Genomic DNA, 14581 nt, shown 5'->3' with positions numbered 1-14581 from the left:
CAGTTTTCAGGGAAAAAAATGCTTGTTAAGGGATAATAATTTATTAGGCCACCACTTGGAGGGTTTTACAGGACTAATTTGTTGAGTTTTCATGGACTAATTTGTTGGGTTTTCATAGACTAATGCAGGGCCTTCAGTAGCTCTTTGCTATTAAATTGTTTTAAGGCTTTTCTTAAGTTTAAAAGTGACTGAAATTCTGAATCACAAGATCTTTGATTTGAAATAGAAGTTCTTATTTTGTGAAGTGCTTATCTACCCAATAAGGGCTTGTTAACAGAGATCAGATAACTGGTGATCTGATCTCTCCTGCCTTCAGGGGGTGGGATGTTTTTCCCTCTTTTCCCCTGGTGTATTGGTTTGATGCTTTTCCCCTTCCATAACATCTGTTGGATCTAAAAACTGGATTTCAACATCACAGCCAGTGCTTGTGTGGGACACAAATCCTGTCCCTGCCCCAAAGAGCTTCGTGTGTTCAGTGGGAGAACACAAGAGCCCTCGGGGAGGAGTGGTGGGAATTGAGGAATTGTGAGACGTGGTAGGACAAGCCAAGTTCTCTGTGAAAGCCAATGGGGAAACACCAACTGTGTGAATATTGGTAAATCCCAAATCTTCTGACCATTCTTTTTGGTACAGTAACAGCATCAACTCATATGATGATCCCTGGGGCTTAAATATCACTGATATCTGAGGGAGGTGTTCACATTTCTTACACAGATAATTTTGCTTAAATGTCACTGATGTCTGAGGGAGGTGCTCACATTTCTTACACAGATAATTTTGCTTAAATATCACTGCTATCTGAGGGAGGTGTTCACATTTCTTACACAGATAATTTTGCTGCCAGGAAGAATGTGATTTTTATTGGTTGTCTGATCCCGATTCGTTGTTCCATCACCACCTAATCCATCACTGCAGGTCTCTTTGCCTCAGGCAGGGTTGTTTTCCCCCGGCAGCTGGTGTGCCCACAGTCACTCTGTGCCTTTTGCAGGCCCTGGAGATGTACAAGGACGACTGGAACAAGGTGTCCGAGCACGTGGGGAGCCGCACGCAGGACGAGTGCATCCTGCACTTCCTGCGCCTGCCCATCGAGGATCCCTACCTGGAGAACTCGGACGCGTCCCTGGGCCCCCTGGCCTACCAGCCCGTGCCCTTCAGCCAGTCGGGCAACCCCGTGATGAGCACGGTGGCCTTCCTGGCCTCGGTGGTGGACCCTCGCGTGGCCTCGGCCGCCGCCAAGGCCGCCCTGGGTACGGCTGGGCCCTGTCTGCTCCTGGAGTCGGGGGTTGGATTGCCCAGGGATGGATAATCCACGGGAATTGGGGTCTGCAGTGCGGGTAGGACACAGCTCTGGGGTTCCCAGGGTGGGCTGTTTGTACTGCAGTGGCCTGTTTTCAGGCGGGTTGCCCCGTGAGGCACGTGTGGGGTGTCGTGTTCAGGGCTGGGCTCCTCAGTACGAGCCAAGGAGCTGCTGGAGAGGGTCCAGGAGGGCCCCGTGGATAATGAGGAATCCGGAGCGTGTCTCTGATGGGCAGGGGCTGTGGGAGCTGGGCCTGGCTAGTCTGAGAAAGAGTGACAGGGGATCCTGCCATGGGCAGGGGCACCTTCCACCAGTAGGTTCGAGTGTTGAGGGGACAGTAGATGTGTCCACTTGATGAAGTAGTTCTTTTCACTTTTTCCTTGTTTTTCCACATGAAATACGATTTTATATAATTGGGAAGAAACTCTCTTCGACCACATTGAAAAGACAAAACCAACTGTTTTATAATTTGGGAGAAAGTCTTTTCTGCCACATCAGAGAGACAAACCCACCTGCCTCATGTGAAAAGAAGGAACTTGCATATTTGAGAACCCACTTTGCCCCAGGATTTACCTGCATGTTCACTGGAGAAAATACAACTTTCAATTTTCCAGAAAAACCCCAGAATGTACCATTTTGTGTGTTTTCGCAGAGGAGTTTTCCCGGGTCAGAGAGGAGGTGCCTCTGGAGCTGGTGGAAGCTCATGTGAAGAAGGTCCAGGAGGCAGCACGAGCCTCTGGGAAGGTGGATCCAACCTACGGCCTGGAGAGCAGCTGCATCGCCGGCACGGGCCCGGACGAGCCGGAGAAGATGGGTGAGTTGTGCCCCCACTGCAGGAGCTCTGCAGGTGGGGTTCCTGGGGCTTGGCTTCTGACTCAGAGTAAACCTGGAGTTCACCTCCAGCAGGGGATGGAAATCGGGGGTGAGGAGAGGGGGGTGGGTCACTTCAGTTCCCCTCAGTTCCCCTCGCTGTGGGATCAGCTCTGGGAACTGCAGGAATGAATTCAGACCCAGCTGGAGCGTTGGGAGTTTGTGTTCCTGCTCTCAACGTGGAAACGCCGCTGCTGGGGGTGCACAGAGTGCAGTGACCAAAAACACCAGAGCAGAACGTTCCACGTTCATTCTGCGGGTGTGGGAGCAGCTGGAGGAGCTGCCTGTGGGGGGCTAACATCGAGCAAACTGAGGGGCTCTGGCAGTCAGTTCGGAGGGGAGTCTGGCACTCGGAGCGTGTCACTGGCTGTGGTGGCAGCAGAAGAGGAATTTTTGCTGGGCTGGCACACGACAGCCCCAGTGCTGGCCCTGGGTGTGGGTTACACTGCTGTAACTCTGCATTCCTGAGGGGCAGTAACAAGCTCTGCTTTCGGAGCTCGGTGTCAGATGAGCCCAGTTCTGTCGTGGTCAGCAAATATTCTGCTGTTAAGTCTGTTCTCTGAAACCTTGAGAGCTGTAAATGGGTGGCTCTTTGCTGTGCAGTGTGACAGCACCTGGTGGCAGCTCCCTGTGCAGTGGCAGCCGTGTGTAGCCCGTGTTTAACCCCCGGGGCTCTCCCCAGCAGGGTGAGGAACAGCTGAGCAGACTCAGTTCCCTCTGTCCCCAGGGCTGGCTCACACTCCCCTCTCCTCATCCTGGTGCAGCCCTGCCATCTTGTCAGGGTTAGTTCTCCCTCAGCACTGTTGGCTCTGTTGTGTTCAGCTCGTCACAAAGGATTTCAGTGACTGGAGTGACTGGACATGTGAAGGCACGTCTGGCTCTGGGTACAACCCAGCAGGATGTGATGGAGCTTGACTGGGGGGCTGGATTTGGGATGTGCTCCTGCATTTCATGGCTGACCTGCTGTCACCCCATCCAGGGACACGAGCAAGGTGCCAGATTGTGGGATGGGATCACGAGAGACCTGTGTGTTGGTGCTGTGCAGTTCTCAAGCCCTACTCAGGCAGGGCTCCTATTTATAGTGTTTAATGTCCATTGCAAAACTACCCAGTGAATGAGATTGAAAATGCCATTTAACTCATGAGGATCATTTTTAAATGAAAAAGAAGTGAACAGACCACTCAGTCCTTCTGTCACATCTCTCAGTTCTCTGCTCAGTGGGACAGACTTGACAGGAGGCAGCTCAGTGCTTTGGGAAGATGTGGAGTGTGTGCTGGAAAGGGAACAGAAACATCTGGGATATGTGCTGCTCCTGCTCCTCAGTGCTGCCTTGCTTGGGGCAGACAGCAGGCATTGCAGCTCTGGTGGAAGGACAAGGCTTTGGGGTTTATTTTCAAGTCAACTATAAACCAGATCTCGGTGTTACTCCGTCTGGGACTGAGTTTAATTTGATAGCTGCTTTAAAATGTGCTCAGCTTCAGTTAATTTTTTCTTCCAAGGACTTTGTTTCCCTTTCCCATATTCTCCAAGAACAGATGTCACTGTGGGATTAAGGACCTCACAGAATGGTTGGAAAAGCCCTCCCAGCCCATGGATCCCCCCTGTGCCCGATGCCCACCTTGTCCCCAGCCCAGAGCACTGAGTGCCACGGCCAGGCCTTCCTGGGACACCTCCAGGGCTGGGCACTCCAAACCTCCCTGGGCAGCCCCTGCCAAGGCCTCACCACCCTTTCCAGGGAGAAATTCCTGCTGATGTCCAACTGGAGCCTCCCCTGGCACAGCCTGAGGCCGTTCCCTCCTGTCCTGAGCGCATCCTCTGTAACACATTTGCTGCCTTGAGCCTCAATTCCTAATCCTGCAGCCCAGCCCTGGAAGTTTGTCCCGCTGCCAGGCTGTGGGTTGGCCCTTCCCTGGGAGGCTTTGGGCCCAGGTTGCAGTGCAGGGTCTGAAGTGGCTGTGGGGAGGCACAGAGCAGATGCCCATAACACAATTACTTCTGAGTGGTGAGTTCAGAGCTGCTGCTGCCCCGTCGCCGTTAATGCGATTTGTGCTGGGCTGTGACTAATGGAATAAATTAGGACAAGAGCAGATGGTTCTCCCTGGGGGAGCTGCTCAGCCTCAGTGAACTGGGTCACCCAGCAATCTGTGGTGCCTTGCACCTCCAGAGAGCTCTGCTCTGGGGGCCTGGGGTCCAGGGCTTCCATGGCACAGGTGGGATCATCCGTCCCAGGGGAGTGCAGCTGCTGGCATGGAGCCCTGCTTTTCCATGGAGACCTGAGGGTTTAAATTCAACTGCAGCTGGGGGGAAATAAAAATATCTACTTAGGGTTCCATAGTGTAGTTAGAGTTCAGGGTGGTTTGTGTTGGAAGGACCTCAAAGCTCATCCAGTGCCACCCCCTGCCATGGGCACTTCCACACCTTCCACTCTCCCAGGTTGCTCCAACCTGGCCTTGGACACTTCCAGGGATCCAGGGGCAGCCACAGCTTCTCTGGGCAACCTGTACCAGGGCCTCCCCACCCTCCCAGCCAAGATTTCTTCCCAATCATCCACTCCTGCTCTCTTCCCATTTAAAGCCATTCCCCCTTGTCCTGTCCCTCCAGGCCCTTGCAATGCCATCACTGAAGGTTGGGTTTTACATTTAAATGCAACTATGGAGAAATAAAAGTATCTGCTTAAGGTTCCATTCTACAGTTAAAGTTCATGAGCTGTTACATTTCAGAAATAAAATTGTATCACAGCTCCATAATAATTTTAAAACACTTTATATTGGTAAATTATAGACAATATGGGATGTGAAAGGGGAAAATGACTGGAACAGCTTGGAGGAGCTTAAGTTAATACCCAGGAATCTCTTCTTTTAAGTCTTCATTGTTAGGTTTCCTAAAAGCTGGTGATAATTCCTGTTAAGTTGATCAAGTGAGGCTTCAGTGGAGTTCAGAGGAGACTGCAGTGGGTCAGGGGCTGTGGGGAGTGTGGTGGGCTCTGTCCTCTGCTTTCAAAGAATCATGGAATAGTCTCCTGGAATGGTTTGGGTTGGAAGGGACTGTAAAGCTCACCCAGTGCCACCCCCTGCCATGGGCAGGGACACCTCCCACTAGCTCAGGTTTCCTCAAGCCCCATCCAGCCTGGCCCTGGACACTTCCAGGGATCCAGGGGCAGCCACAGCTGCTCTGGGCAGCCTGCCCTAAGGTTCTACAACTGTGCCTCATGAGAAATATTAAGCCCTTTGTAGGCTCATGCCTCGCTGAAGGGTCTGTGTTGGAGTTAACTGAGCAATTTATCTCTTCCTCCAGCAAGTATTTCCACTGCCAGGCTGTGCCAGTGCACGAGGGAATGGCAGTCTGGTTTTGTGTGTTCCTGCACCTGTGAACCCCTTAAATGGCTGGGTGAATTCCCCATTTTGTGGCTGGTTTGAGTCGTTCTCAGGCACACACGGAAACCACACTCAAGTGTGCAAACACTGGCGGTTATTTTATTTATTCATTTTTGGCAGGGTGGTTCCTCTCGTGGTCTCCAGGGTGAGCTTGAACTCTGAAGTGATGCAAACATTGCTGAGATGAGCTGGCTCCCGAGTGCTTCCCTCGTCTGGGGGGATGCAGGTGCCTGGGAGCTGGCCCTGCTCCCCTGGAGGGCTGAGCCCGTCAGTGCCCTCCTGATGGACCCCCGGGAGCTGCAGCAGCTCTGTCAGCTCCCCAGCCCTCCCCACAGAGCCCCCCGGGGCTGTGCCTCCAGGCTGGGGGGGGCAGGAGGCTCCCCAGGCTCTGCACTCCTGAGTTGTTGTGGGAAATGGAAATGATGGTTCGATATCGTTACCATAACCCAGGATACTTCCATGGCTGTGGTGCATTTCCTCTCAATTAAATATTGGCTTTTGACAGGTTGTGTGTGTTGCCTCTGTGAAAACAAAGGAGCCTGGAATGGCTGGAGGGTGTCTTTAAACTATTTGCTGAGCTCAGGAAGTGTTTCTGTGCATTCCTGTGCAGGGTTTTGCTCATTCCTCCTGTGGCAGCCGAGGCTCCTCGTCTGCTGGTGCTGCATCTGTTTGGCAAGGCAGGAAATCCTCACCAGGGAAATGTTCTGGTTCTCCTTGTTGACCTTAGGTTGGTTTAAGCTCTCTGGAAAGTCACTGGGCTTGGTCAGAACAGGATTGCAGGGACAGACAATACCTGCTGGGTCAGGGTTAAGGGGAGCGTGGAGAGGTGATGGTTCCTGTCCTGTGACAGGGATTTCTGGGGCTTCCTCACTGAAGCCAGGGCTTCCCCTCTGTCCCAGGGACACAGATATTCTCCAAGTAATCAATGCCTCTGGTACAGATCTTCATTAACCTCGTTAGATCACACAGAAAATCAGTACAGTGGGTTTGTGTCCCTCCCAGGGGCCCGAGGCAGTTCTGTCACCCGTGTGCAGAGGGGCAGAAATGTTGGGGGGGGTTGACCCTTTCATCTGGGACTTGGGGATTCATTTTTGTTGGATTCAGCTGTTTTGAGGGACTTCTGGGGGAATATTTTTGAGGAATTTCTCCCTGGAAAGGGTGGTCAGGCACTGGCAGGGGCTGCCCAGGGAGGTTTGGAGTGCCCAGCCCTGGAGGTGTCCCAGGAAGGCCTGGCCGTGGCACTCAGTGCTCTGGGCTGGGGGACAAGGTGGGGATGGGGCACAGGGGGGATCCACGGGCTGGGAGGGCTTTTCCAGCCTCAAGGAGTCTGGAGTTCTGTGAGCTTTCTCCACCTGAGCAGCATCAGCCCCTTAACAGCTCTGCCCATATCCATGAACTGGTCTGGGAATTCGCCCAGCGGAGCTGTGGCTGCCCCTGGATCCCTGGAAGTGTCCAAGGCCAGGCTGGACGGGGCTTGGGGCAACCTGGGCTGGTGGAAGGTGTCCCTGCCCATGGCAGGGGTGGCACTGCATGGGCTCTGAGGTCCCTTCCCACCCAATCCAGCCTGGAATTCTGCAGATGTGTCGTGGTCAGAAGACAAACCCACCCCACCCAAAGCTGAGTTCAGAGTGGGAGGGGAGCAGAGGCAGGAGCTTCCCTGGCCTGTTCCACCTGGCTTGGAGCCTCGAGTGAAGCAGAACTTCAGCTCTTCTCCCCTTCTCCCTGGGGTTGGTTTGGGTTGCTTACACAGCTACAGACTTTTTTCTCTCAGTTACTCCATATCCCAACACCAGGAATGTTGGAAGCTCTTGGTGTTAGTGCTGAGCCCCCCCAGAATGAAAATTCTGGTGTTTCTGCACAGTGTTTGTGTGGTTTGAGCTGAGCACCTTCCCCTCCACCAACCCAGACACACTCAGACTGTTCTGCACTTCATCCCCACTCTTTTTTCTTTTTGCTCGAGGATTGAATCCAACTTCCTCTGTAAATCCTTCTCTCCCACTTACTGGGAGGGATGACACTTTTAAGCCCAGTTTGGAATTCTGCTCCTAGGCTTGAAAGAGCTGTCTGACAAAATCTACTTGAGATTTTCCCTGTGACATTATGAGGTCACTAAATCTTAACTCCGAGATAAAACTTGGGAGGAACTGTGTCCCTAAATTGAATTATGGTGGCAGATAGTTCAGATTAGTAGGTTTATCATCCTAAAATAAGCCAAGAGGAAAAGCACTGTCGTTCAGTCAGACATTTTAGTCTGTTTTTCTTATATATAGAAGGGAATTCTGTCAGAAATTCCCTGCAGGATCATTGCTATTGTTTTCCCTCAGTGTAGCCCACAGGAATTAGCAGGGAAATGGGGATTACTAAAAATGAACACCAGCAGCAGCTGATGTCTTCAGAAGCTTAGAGATGGATCAGGGGTTGTCACCACCAGTTCCACAGCGAGTCCAGGAGCTAAATAAGCTCCTTTAATGCCCTGGACGTAAATTGTAACATCCTGGGCCAGGACTACAAGGTGGTGCTGACACTTCCCTCTTGTTCTTTCTTGCAGAGCTGGAATAAATTGGGATTTCTTGGACTTTGATCCAAGAAAATATGAGGAATAGCAGTGCATTACCCAGACACCTTCATGGTGTTCCCCATCAAAGGGCTCGTTGTCATCCCTGATCTCAGAGACCAACTGTCCTTATGGGGACATTGCAAATAAGTGTTTCAGAAAGCAATAACTTACTGAATGAGCCCAGGGCTAGCTCCAAGCCCTGCCCAGCCCTGAACTCTTGAGGCCACTCCAGTGTTGAAAAATTATTTTGAAGTCTGTGTTGGACAACTCTGGTATTTGCAGCACCTGCAAAAAGGGATTTAAACCTTCCCTGACCTGTAGCCTGTGCTGGTGCCTCGGGACAGACCCCCCTGGCAGCACCTCAGGGCTCCTGTGCTGAGGAGCAATTCCAGGGCTGGCAGCACTGGCACTGAGGATCATCACCCACCTGACAGCCATCCATGGGGTCAAACTGTCTGTGTTGGGGAAAACATCTTCTGGTCCTGTGACTTACCAATGGGAATTGTGTGGGGCTGGAACTCTGCAGAGCAGGACAGCCAGATGCTCTTTGTGCAGCTCAAGGGGGGGGTTCTCTCTGTGGGTGAACTGGGGGCTTCAGCAGAGCACTGGTAATTTAAACAAGCAACTTAATGTTCTGTCCTGGACTGAGCAGAAAACCCAGTTCTATTTAAATTTACAAGTAAACTTCATTTAAAACTAAAGCCAGTGTCATAAGCTTTGAGCCTTCCAGGAGTTTAGTGCTGTGGCTTTCTTGAAACCACTGTTAGAGACCAGAAAATCTGAGCTAACCCTGGAATAAATACTGAGTGATAATGGATCTTACAGCAACTCTGTTTCACTTCTTGTTTTCTCAGATGCAGCTGAAGAGGAAAAGATGGAAACAGAGGCAGAGGGGCAGCAGGCTGAGAAGGTGAGTGGGTCTGCACTGCTGCTGGAAAGAGACTTCTGGCACTGAAAACCTGAATCCTCGTGTTTTAGAGAGCCTGGGAAGGCAGGTGGGCATCGTGTGCTGGTCAGTGTGTCCCTAGGGAATAGTCCTCAGCTCCACGGAGTGAATTCATCTCACACCAAAGCAATGAGATACGAGTGTGTTGATCCCTGGTCCTGAGGAGAAAGGGTGGACTGGGAGGAAATGTAAATGGGGTGGTATTGGAATTGGAGGAATGGGAGGTTGGAGGAATGGGAGATGGGAGGAATGGGAGGTTGGAGGAATGGGAGGTTGGAGGAATGGGAGGTTGGAGGAATGGGAGGTTGAAGGAATGGGAGGTTGGAGGAATGGGAGGTTGGAGGAATGGGAGGTTGAAGGAATGGGAGGTTGGAGGAATGGGAGGTTGGAGGAATGGGAGGTTGGAGGAATGGGAGATTTGAGGAATGGGAGGTTGGAGGAATGGGAGGTTGAAGGAATGGGAGATTGGAGGAATGGGAGATTGAAGCTGCAGGAGGATGTTGGCCCATTGTGGTTCATGACCTGCAGTGTGGTCTGAGGCAAGTGTCACTCTGAGCTCTTTGCTCTGGAAAAGTTTTTGTGGTAGATCCTTGACATATCCCCTTCCCATCAAGGCTTTCCAGGAAGTGGTGAATTGGGGATAATCAGTGTTTTACCACCATTTGTGCCTGAGGTGCCTCCAGAGCTGCTCAGTGAAACTGCTCCTGGCAGGAGGTCTGGGCAGACCTTGGACATGTGTTTGTGTTCTGATGCTGGGCATGATCCAGCCTGCCCATAAAGATCAGATATTTAGACATCAGTTAGCATTATCAAATTAATTCATTATCACTATCCTTCAGCCTGTTGATAATGCCTGCTAGCACACAGTTATTGAGGCTGATTAGTGCAGCCCTGGGGCTCCCTCTCACTGTTTCCAGGTAGTTCTGCTGCTACCTCTCTGCCAGCCAGCTACACTTGGGGAGATGTAAGTGTGGCAGACTCTCAGGGCTTGGAAAGCTGCATTATTCCCAGCCATTCCATGATTCCACCAGCTTAGTTCAGGATTTCTTGTACCTCCAGAGTAGCCTGGGTTGGCCTGGGTCACCAAACCTGACAGACTCTGCCCAGTTTGGCATTTACTTTTATTCAGATTTGGGTTATGTTTGTCAAACTTGGCTTAAGCAGCAGCCAGCCTTCACAGTTTAATCTCTTCCTTAATGGTAATGAATTAATTTGAAAACTATAAACGAGGTTAACAGGGAATGTGTTCTCTGTCTGACGTTCTCCAACCAATCTTTCACCCCATTTAGGTGGAAAACAAAGCAGAGGCTGAAACTGAGGAAGCAGAGAAAGTTCCAGAAGGAGAAAACGAGAGAAATGCAGAAAAAGAGCCTGAGGGGGAAGTGGCTGCAGAGCCCAAGTCAGGTAACAGTTCCCAGCTGCTCCTCGAGCTGGGCTGGATTTACCAGCCTTCCCCAAGTGCTGGGACAGACCATAAACCCAACTGGAAATATTTCCTCGTGCACATCAGGCTGTTTCATGCTTCAGTGGAACTGAGCCTGGTTTAATTTCACTGCAGACTCGGGCTCTAAATCCTTCCTTGAGCTCACTGTGGAGCTCAGCTGAGCTTTCTGTGCAGGGACTGAGAGAGGGACTTGCAGTAACAAAGCGCCTGGAGGGCACAGAAATGATTTTATTTTTGCCCATATTCCACAACATTTGATCATTTTGGATGCAAAGAAGTGGAACTGCTGGAATTGTTCAAGGCCAGGTTGGATGGGGCTTGGAGCAACCTGGGCTAATGGAAGGGGGGTGGCCCATGGCAGGGGGGTGGAATGGGGTGAGCCTTAAGGTCTTTTCCAACCCAAACCATTCCATGATTCTCTGTTCACTTCTACCCTTAAAAGTTAATATTTTAGCTCAGTTTCTCTGTGAAGTGATGCAGATGATTTTCACAGGCTGAGGAGTAATGTTGTTTTCTACATGAACCCTCATTCTTGTTTATTTTTAACATGTTTCCCTTGTGCCTCATGGAATCCTGGAATGGTTTGGGCTGGAAGGGACCTTAAAGCCCATCCAGTGCCACCCCCTGCCTTGGGCAGGGACACCTTCCACTAGCCCAGGTTGCTCCAGCCTGGCCTGGGACACTCCAGGGGTGGGAATTCATTTATTCTCTTTTCCTGGCACTTAGATTCAGTTTTTTAGCACAGGTAGAACAGGGAGCATTTGGATTTGGTGTAATGGTGGAGTTGATTTGGGAACGCTGAGAGGAAGCTGATGGCAGCTGATGGACTGAGAGGATGGGAATGGAAAGTGTTTCAAGCTGTCCCATGTGTTGGGTCAGATCCTCTCAGATGGGGTCCCTGTCAGGGTTTGGGGGGGAGCTCATTAGTGGGGCTCGTTAGTGTGAGAGCCCTCCCCACCCTGAGGTGCTGCAGGCCAGGGCAGCACACAAACAGCCTGGGGGGATGTGTTGCAGAGGAGAAGGAGGCAGAGGAGAACAAGGAGAACGTTGATGGGAGCAAAGACAAAGAGAGCGAGGCCGGGAAGAAGAAAGTGGAGCACGAGATCTCGGAGGGGAACGTCGCCACAGCTGCAGCTGCTGCCTTGGCCTCTGCTGCCACCAAAGCCAAGGTTGGTTCTGGCCCAGCACCCCCTGCCTGGGCTTCCAGCTCCCTGAAATCCCTGCCTGAAGTGGCTCTTTGTTCCAGAGCTGAGTTCACATCCTAATCCCTGACACCTCAAGTGCTGCCTTCTTTTCTTCTGCTTGAACCCCTGCGTGAGAGAACAGACAGTTCTAATTTAAGCAGCCGCTTTTATGGTTAAAAGTCGATGAACATCCCTAAGAAACAGCCCCAAAATGTGTTTGTTATTTCTTGGAAAGGCTTTTCTCTGCTGGGCAGGTCTGGCTGTGATGCTGAGGGTGTTGGTCTGCTGAGAGAACCTTCTCTTGCCCTTCCTGCTGCCCTGGGGGCTCCACACAAACCCTGTCCCTGGGCTCTGTGAACACAGGCTGCTGTTCAGTTCTGCCTTGCAGTTTTTACAGACAGCTTTAATGATTTGATTCCTTGTTAAGACGTCTGTTAAAAGCACCTCCTTGTCTTTCTCTCCCTAAACTTGTGTTTGTCTGTGGTCTCTAATGAGCTGTGTGTGAACGAGGGTCCCATCTGACAGCTTTTCTTCACCCTGTAATTACTGATTGCTCATTGTCTCTTCTTTCCTTTTTGCAGGAACCACACTGCTCTCATTTCTCTCTGAGTATCTTTTTTTTTTTTCAAAATCTGTTTTCTCTTTACCAGTTTCTGTGGATTCAAGTTTTAGTTGAGGGGTTTAATTGCTCTTGGACTCGGTGCCATGTTCCATGTCCCCCTACTTTATAGACACCAAGGGCAGAGCATGGGTGCTGTGTATTCCTGAGGGGTTTCCAGGATATAATGAGGTGCTGTGTGTTGTACTGACTTTTGCACTCTGACCTCTGACTCTTCAAACTTTAACTTTAGATGCTTTCCCCCACCTGCATCCCCCAGACTGAGATGGTGGGTGATGTCCTGGCACAGTCCCTCCTTTTGAACCTGGGATGCTGAGAATCTTTTAGTTGTTACCTTTCAAAACAGGTTCTAAAATCCCAGGTTTCAGCAAACTTGGTGTCCATTAAAATGCCAGACTGCAGGTGAGCCTGAGGTTCAGTGTTCTGGTGAAGTGCAGAGCCCAGACTGGCTCCCTCTTGCATCACTGTGTCGTCACCTGAGCCTGAGAGGAGCTTGCAGTTCACCAGACTCACAGAAATTCTCAGCCAAGTTGGAAAAAACCTGCTCATATGTAAGGAGCCATGAAATTTAATGTCTGTTTTATGGAAGGAAATAAAGCTGAGCTCCTGTTTCCCTCCCTGGTGCTAACGAGCCCTGGAGGGAGCAGGGACCTGGCTGGTGGCAGTTTTCATTATGGTAATAATAATGGTTGGGGAGAATTTTAGCTTTGCATTACAGGAAATAATGGGTTGTAATTAGGATGTTGACACTTCAGAGGAGAATTCGGGTCCAACAGGGATTTCTCTTTCCACTCGTTCAAAAACCCAGACAATAATAAAGCTTTTGGTGATCTGTGTCTTGTCTGAGGGAGTAATTAAATTCTTCATCATAAACTCTAGTCCTGGTCACGTGAAAAGCTGTTACAAAGGTGTTTTCCTTGGGATTTGGTGTCAGAGGAATGTTGCAGTTGGCTTCTGAGGAGAGACGGGTTAGAGGCAGGATCTTGAGGTGGGTTTGTTTGTTTGTTTGTTTGGGGTTTTTGTCTTTTGGGATCAGTGACTTCACCAAGAAGTTGTGCTGTTTGAGAGGTGATCAGTGTGTGTGTCCAGGGGTGAGACTGTGTTACATACAGAGCAACAATTTAAAGGGTGTTTTTGCAGGGTCTGGCTTCTGAACAAACAATATTAGAATTAAAGTCCCTTTTCCTCATTTCCCTCTCAGATTCCTAACCCAGTGTAAGCTGGTTTTTCCTTTCTGTCCAGAAGTATCCCCCGATGGATCATGTCCTCTGCTGCTCTGAGCTCTGCTCCAGCTGGGCTGAGCTGCAGAACTCCTGCTGAGCTCCTGATCCATCCCTTCCACTGCCCCGAGGACTGATGTGGTCCCAGTTTGACCTCCTGCACAGCACTGATGCCATGACTGCCCTGAACTCCTGTCCTGGGGTAGCTGGCACTGAGCAGACCTTGCCTGGGAGCCACTGATGCAAAGGGGCTCCAGGGAGCTGGACAGGGACTGGGGAAGGAGGGACAGGACACAGGGAATGGCTTCAAACTCCCAGAGAGCAGGGTTAGGTGGGATATTGGGAAGGAATTGTTGGCTGGGAGGGTGGGGAGGCCCTGGCACAGGTTGCCCAGAGAAGCTGTGGCTGCCCCTGGATCCCTGGAAGTGTCCAAGGCCAGGTTGGAGCAACCTGGGCTGGTGGGAGCTGTCCCTGCCCATGGCAGGGGGACTGGATGGTTCCTAAAGTCCTTCCAACCCAAAGCAGTCTGGGATTCTGTTTTACAGAATCATTTAGGTTGGAAAAGCCCTTTAAGGTCATTGCTCAGTGATGACTCAAGGCTGGAGCAGCACTGGGTTTTTAATTTAAATCCCCATTGATTTTGTGTTACTGATTTTTTCCTTGTGGTCTGTGCCCACGTGGGGCCCTGGGTGATGCCAGGCTGAGGAACAGCCTCTCTGGGCCTCTCCAGGAAAAACTCCATTGTCATTTCCTTTCTAATGTGTGTCTTGAGACCTGTCCTTTACCTAATCATGTGCTTTGCTGATTTGATGTTCATCTGGTTTCACTGTTAAAACTGCACGTGTGAAACGAGGCAAACCGACTGGCAGGAGGCTCTGTACCAACCAAAGGGCTCCTCTCGCTCTCAACTTTCATACAAAGGACTTTATTTCACTGAACAGTGTTATTTACATTAAGTTCTCTAGCCCTGCCAGCATTATTTCATTATTTCAAGTGTGTGCAGCACTTTGGTCGGTGTTTAGCTGAACAGCTGCTTGAATTTCACAGGGAGGTGGTGTGGGATGAGCTTG

At 50.8% G+C, this 14581-nt stretch overlaps 1 protein-coding gene across 1 annotated transcript in view; it reads left to right on the top strand.

Annotated features, from left to right (window-relative positions):
• Positions 1-14581, top strand: part of SMARCC1 (SWI/SNF related, matrix associated, actin dependent regulator of chromatin subfamily c member 1) — a 62281-nt gene that overhangs the window by 31676 nt on the left and 16024 nt on the right. The window contains exons 20-24 of the mRNA XM_027711548.2: positions 989-1247; positions 1950-2111; positions 8953-9008; positions 10334-10448; positions 11503-11657. Coding sequence (XP_027567349.1) covers positions 989-1247; positions 1950-2111; positions 8953-9008; positions 10334-10448; positions 11503-11657 — 747 coding nt within the window. The remainder of the gene's footprint in view (positions 1-988; positions 1248-1949; positions 2112-8952; positions 9009-10333; positions 10449-11502; positions 11658-14581) is intronic.

This window comes from Pipra filicauda, unplaced genomic scaffold, assembly GCF_003945595.2.
Source record: "Pipra filicauda isolate LSUMZ 115617 unplaced genomic scaffold, ASM394559v2 scaffold556_size476704_pilon, whole genome shotgun sequence".
Classification (NCBI taxonomy): Eukaryota; Metazoa; Chordata; class Aves; order Passeriformes; family Pipridae; genus Pipra; species Pipra filicauda.
The sequence above is the reverse complement of the archived record's forward strand: the minus strand, read 5'-3'. Positions and strand labels throughout refer to the sequence as shown.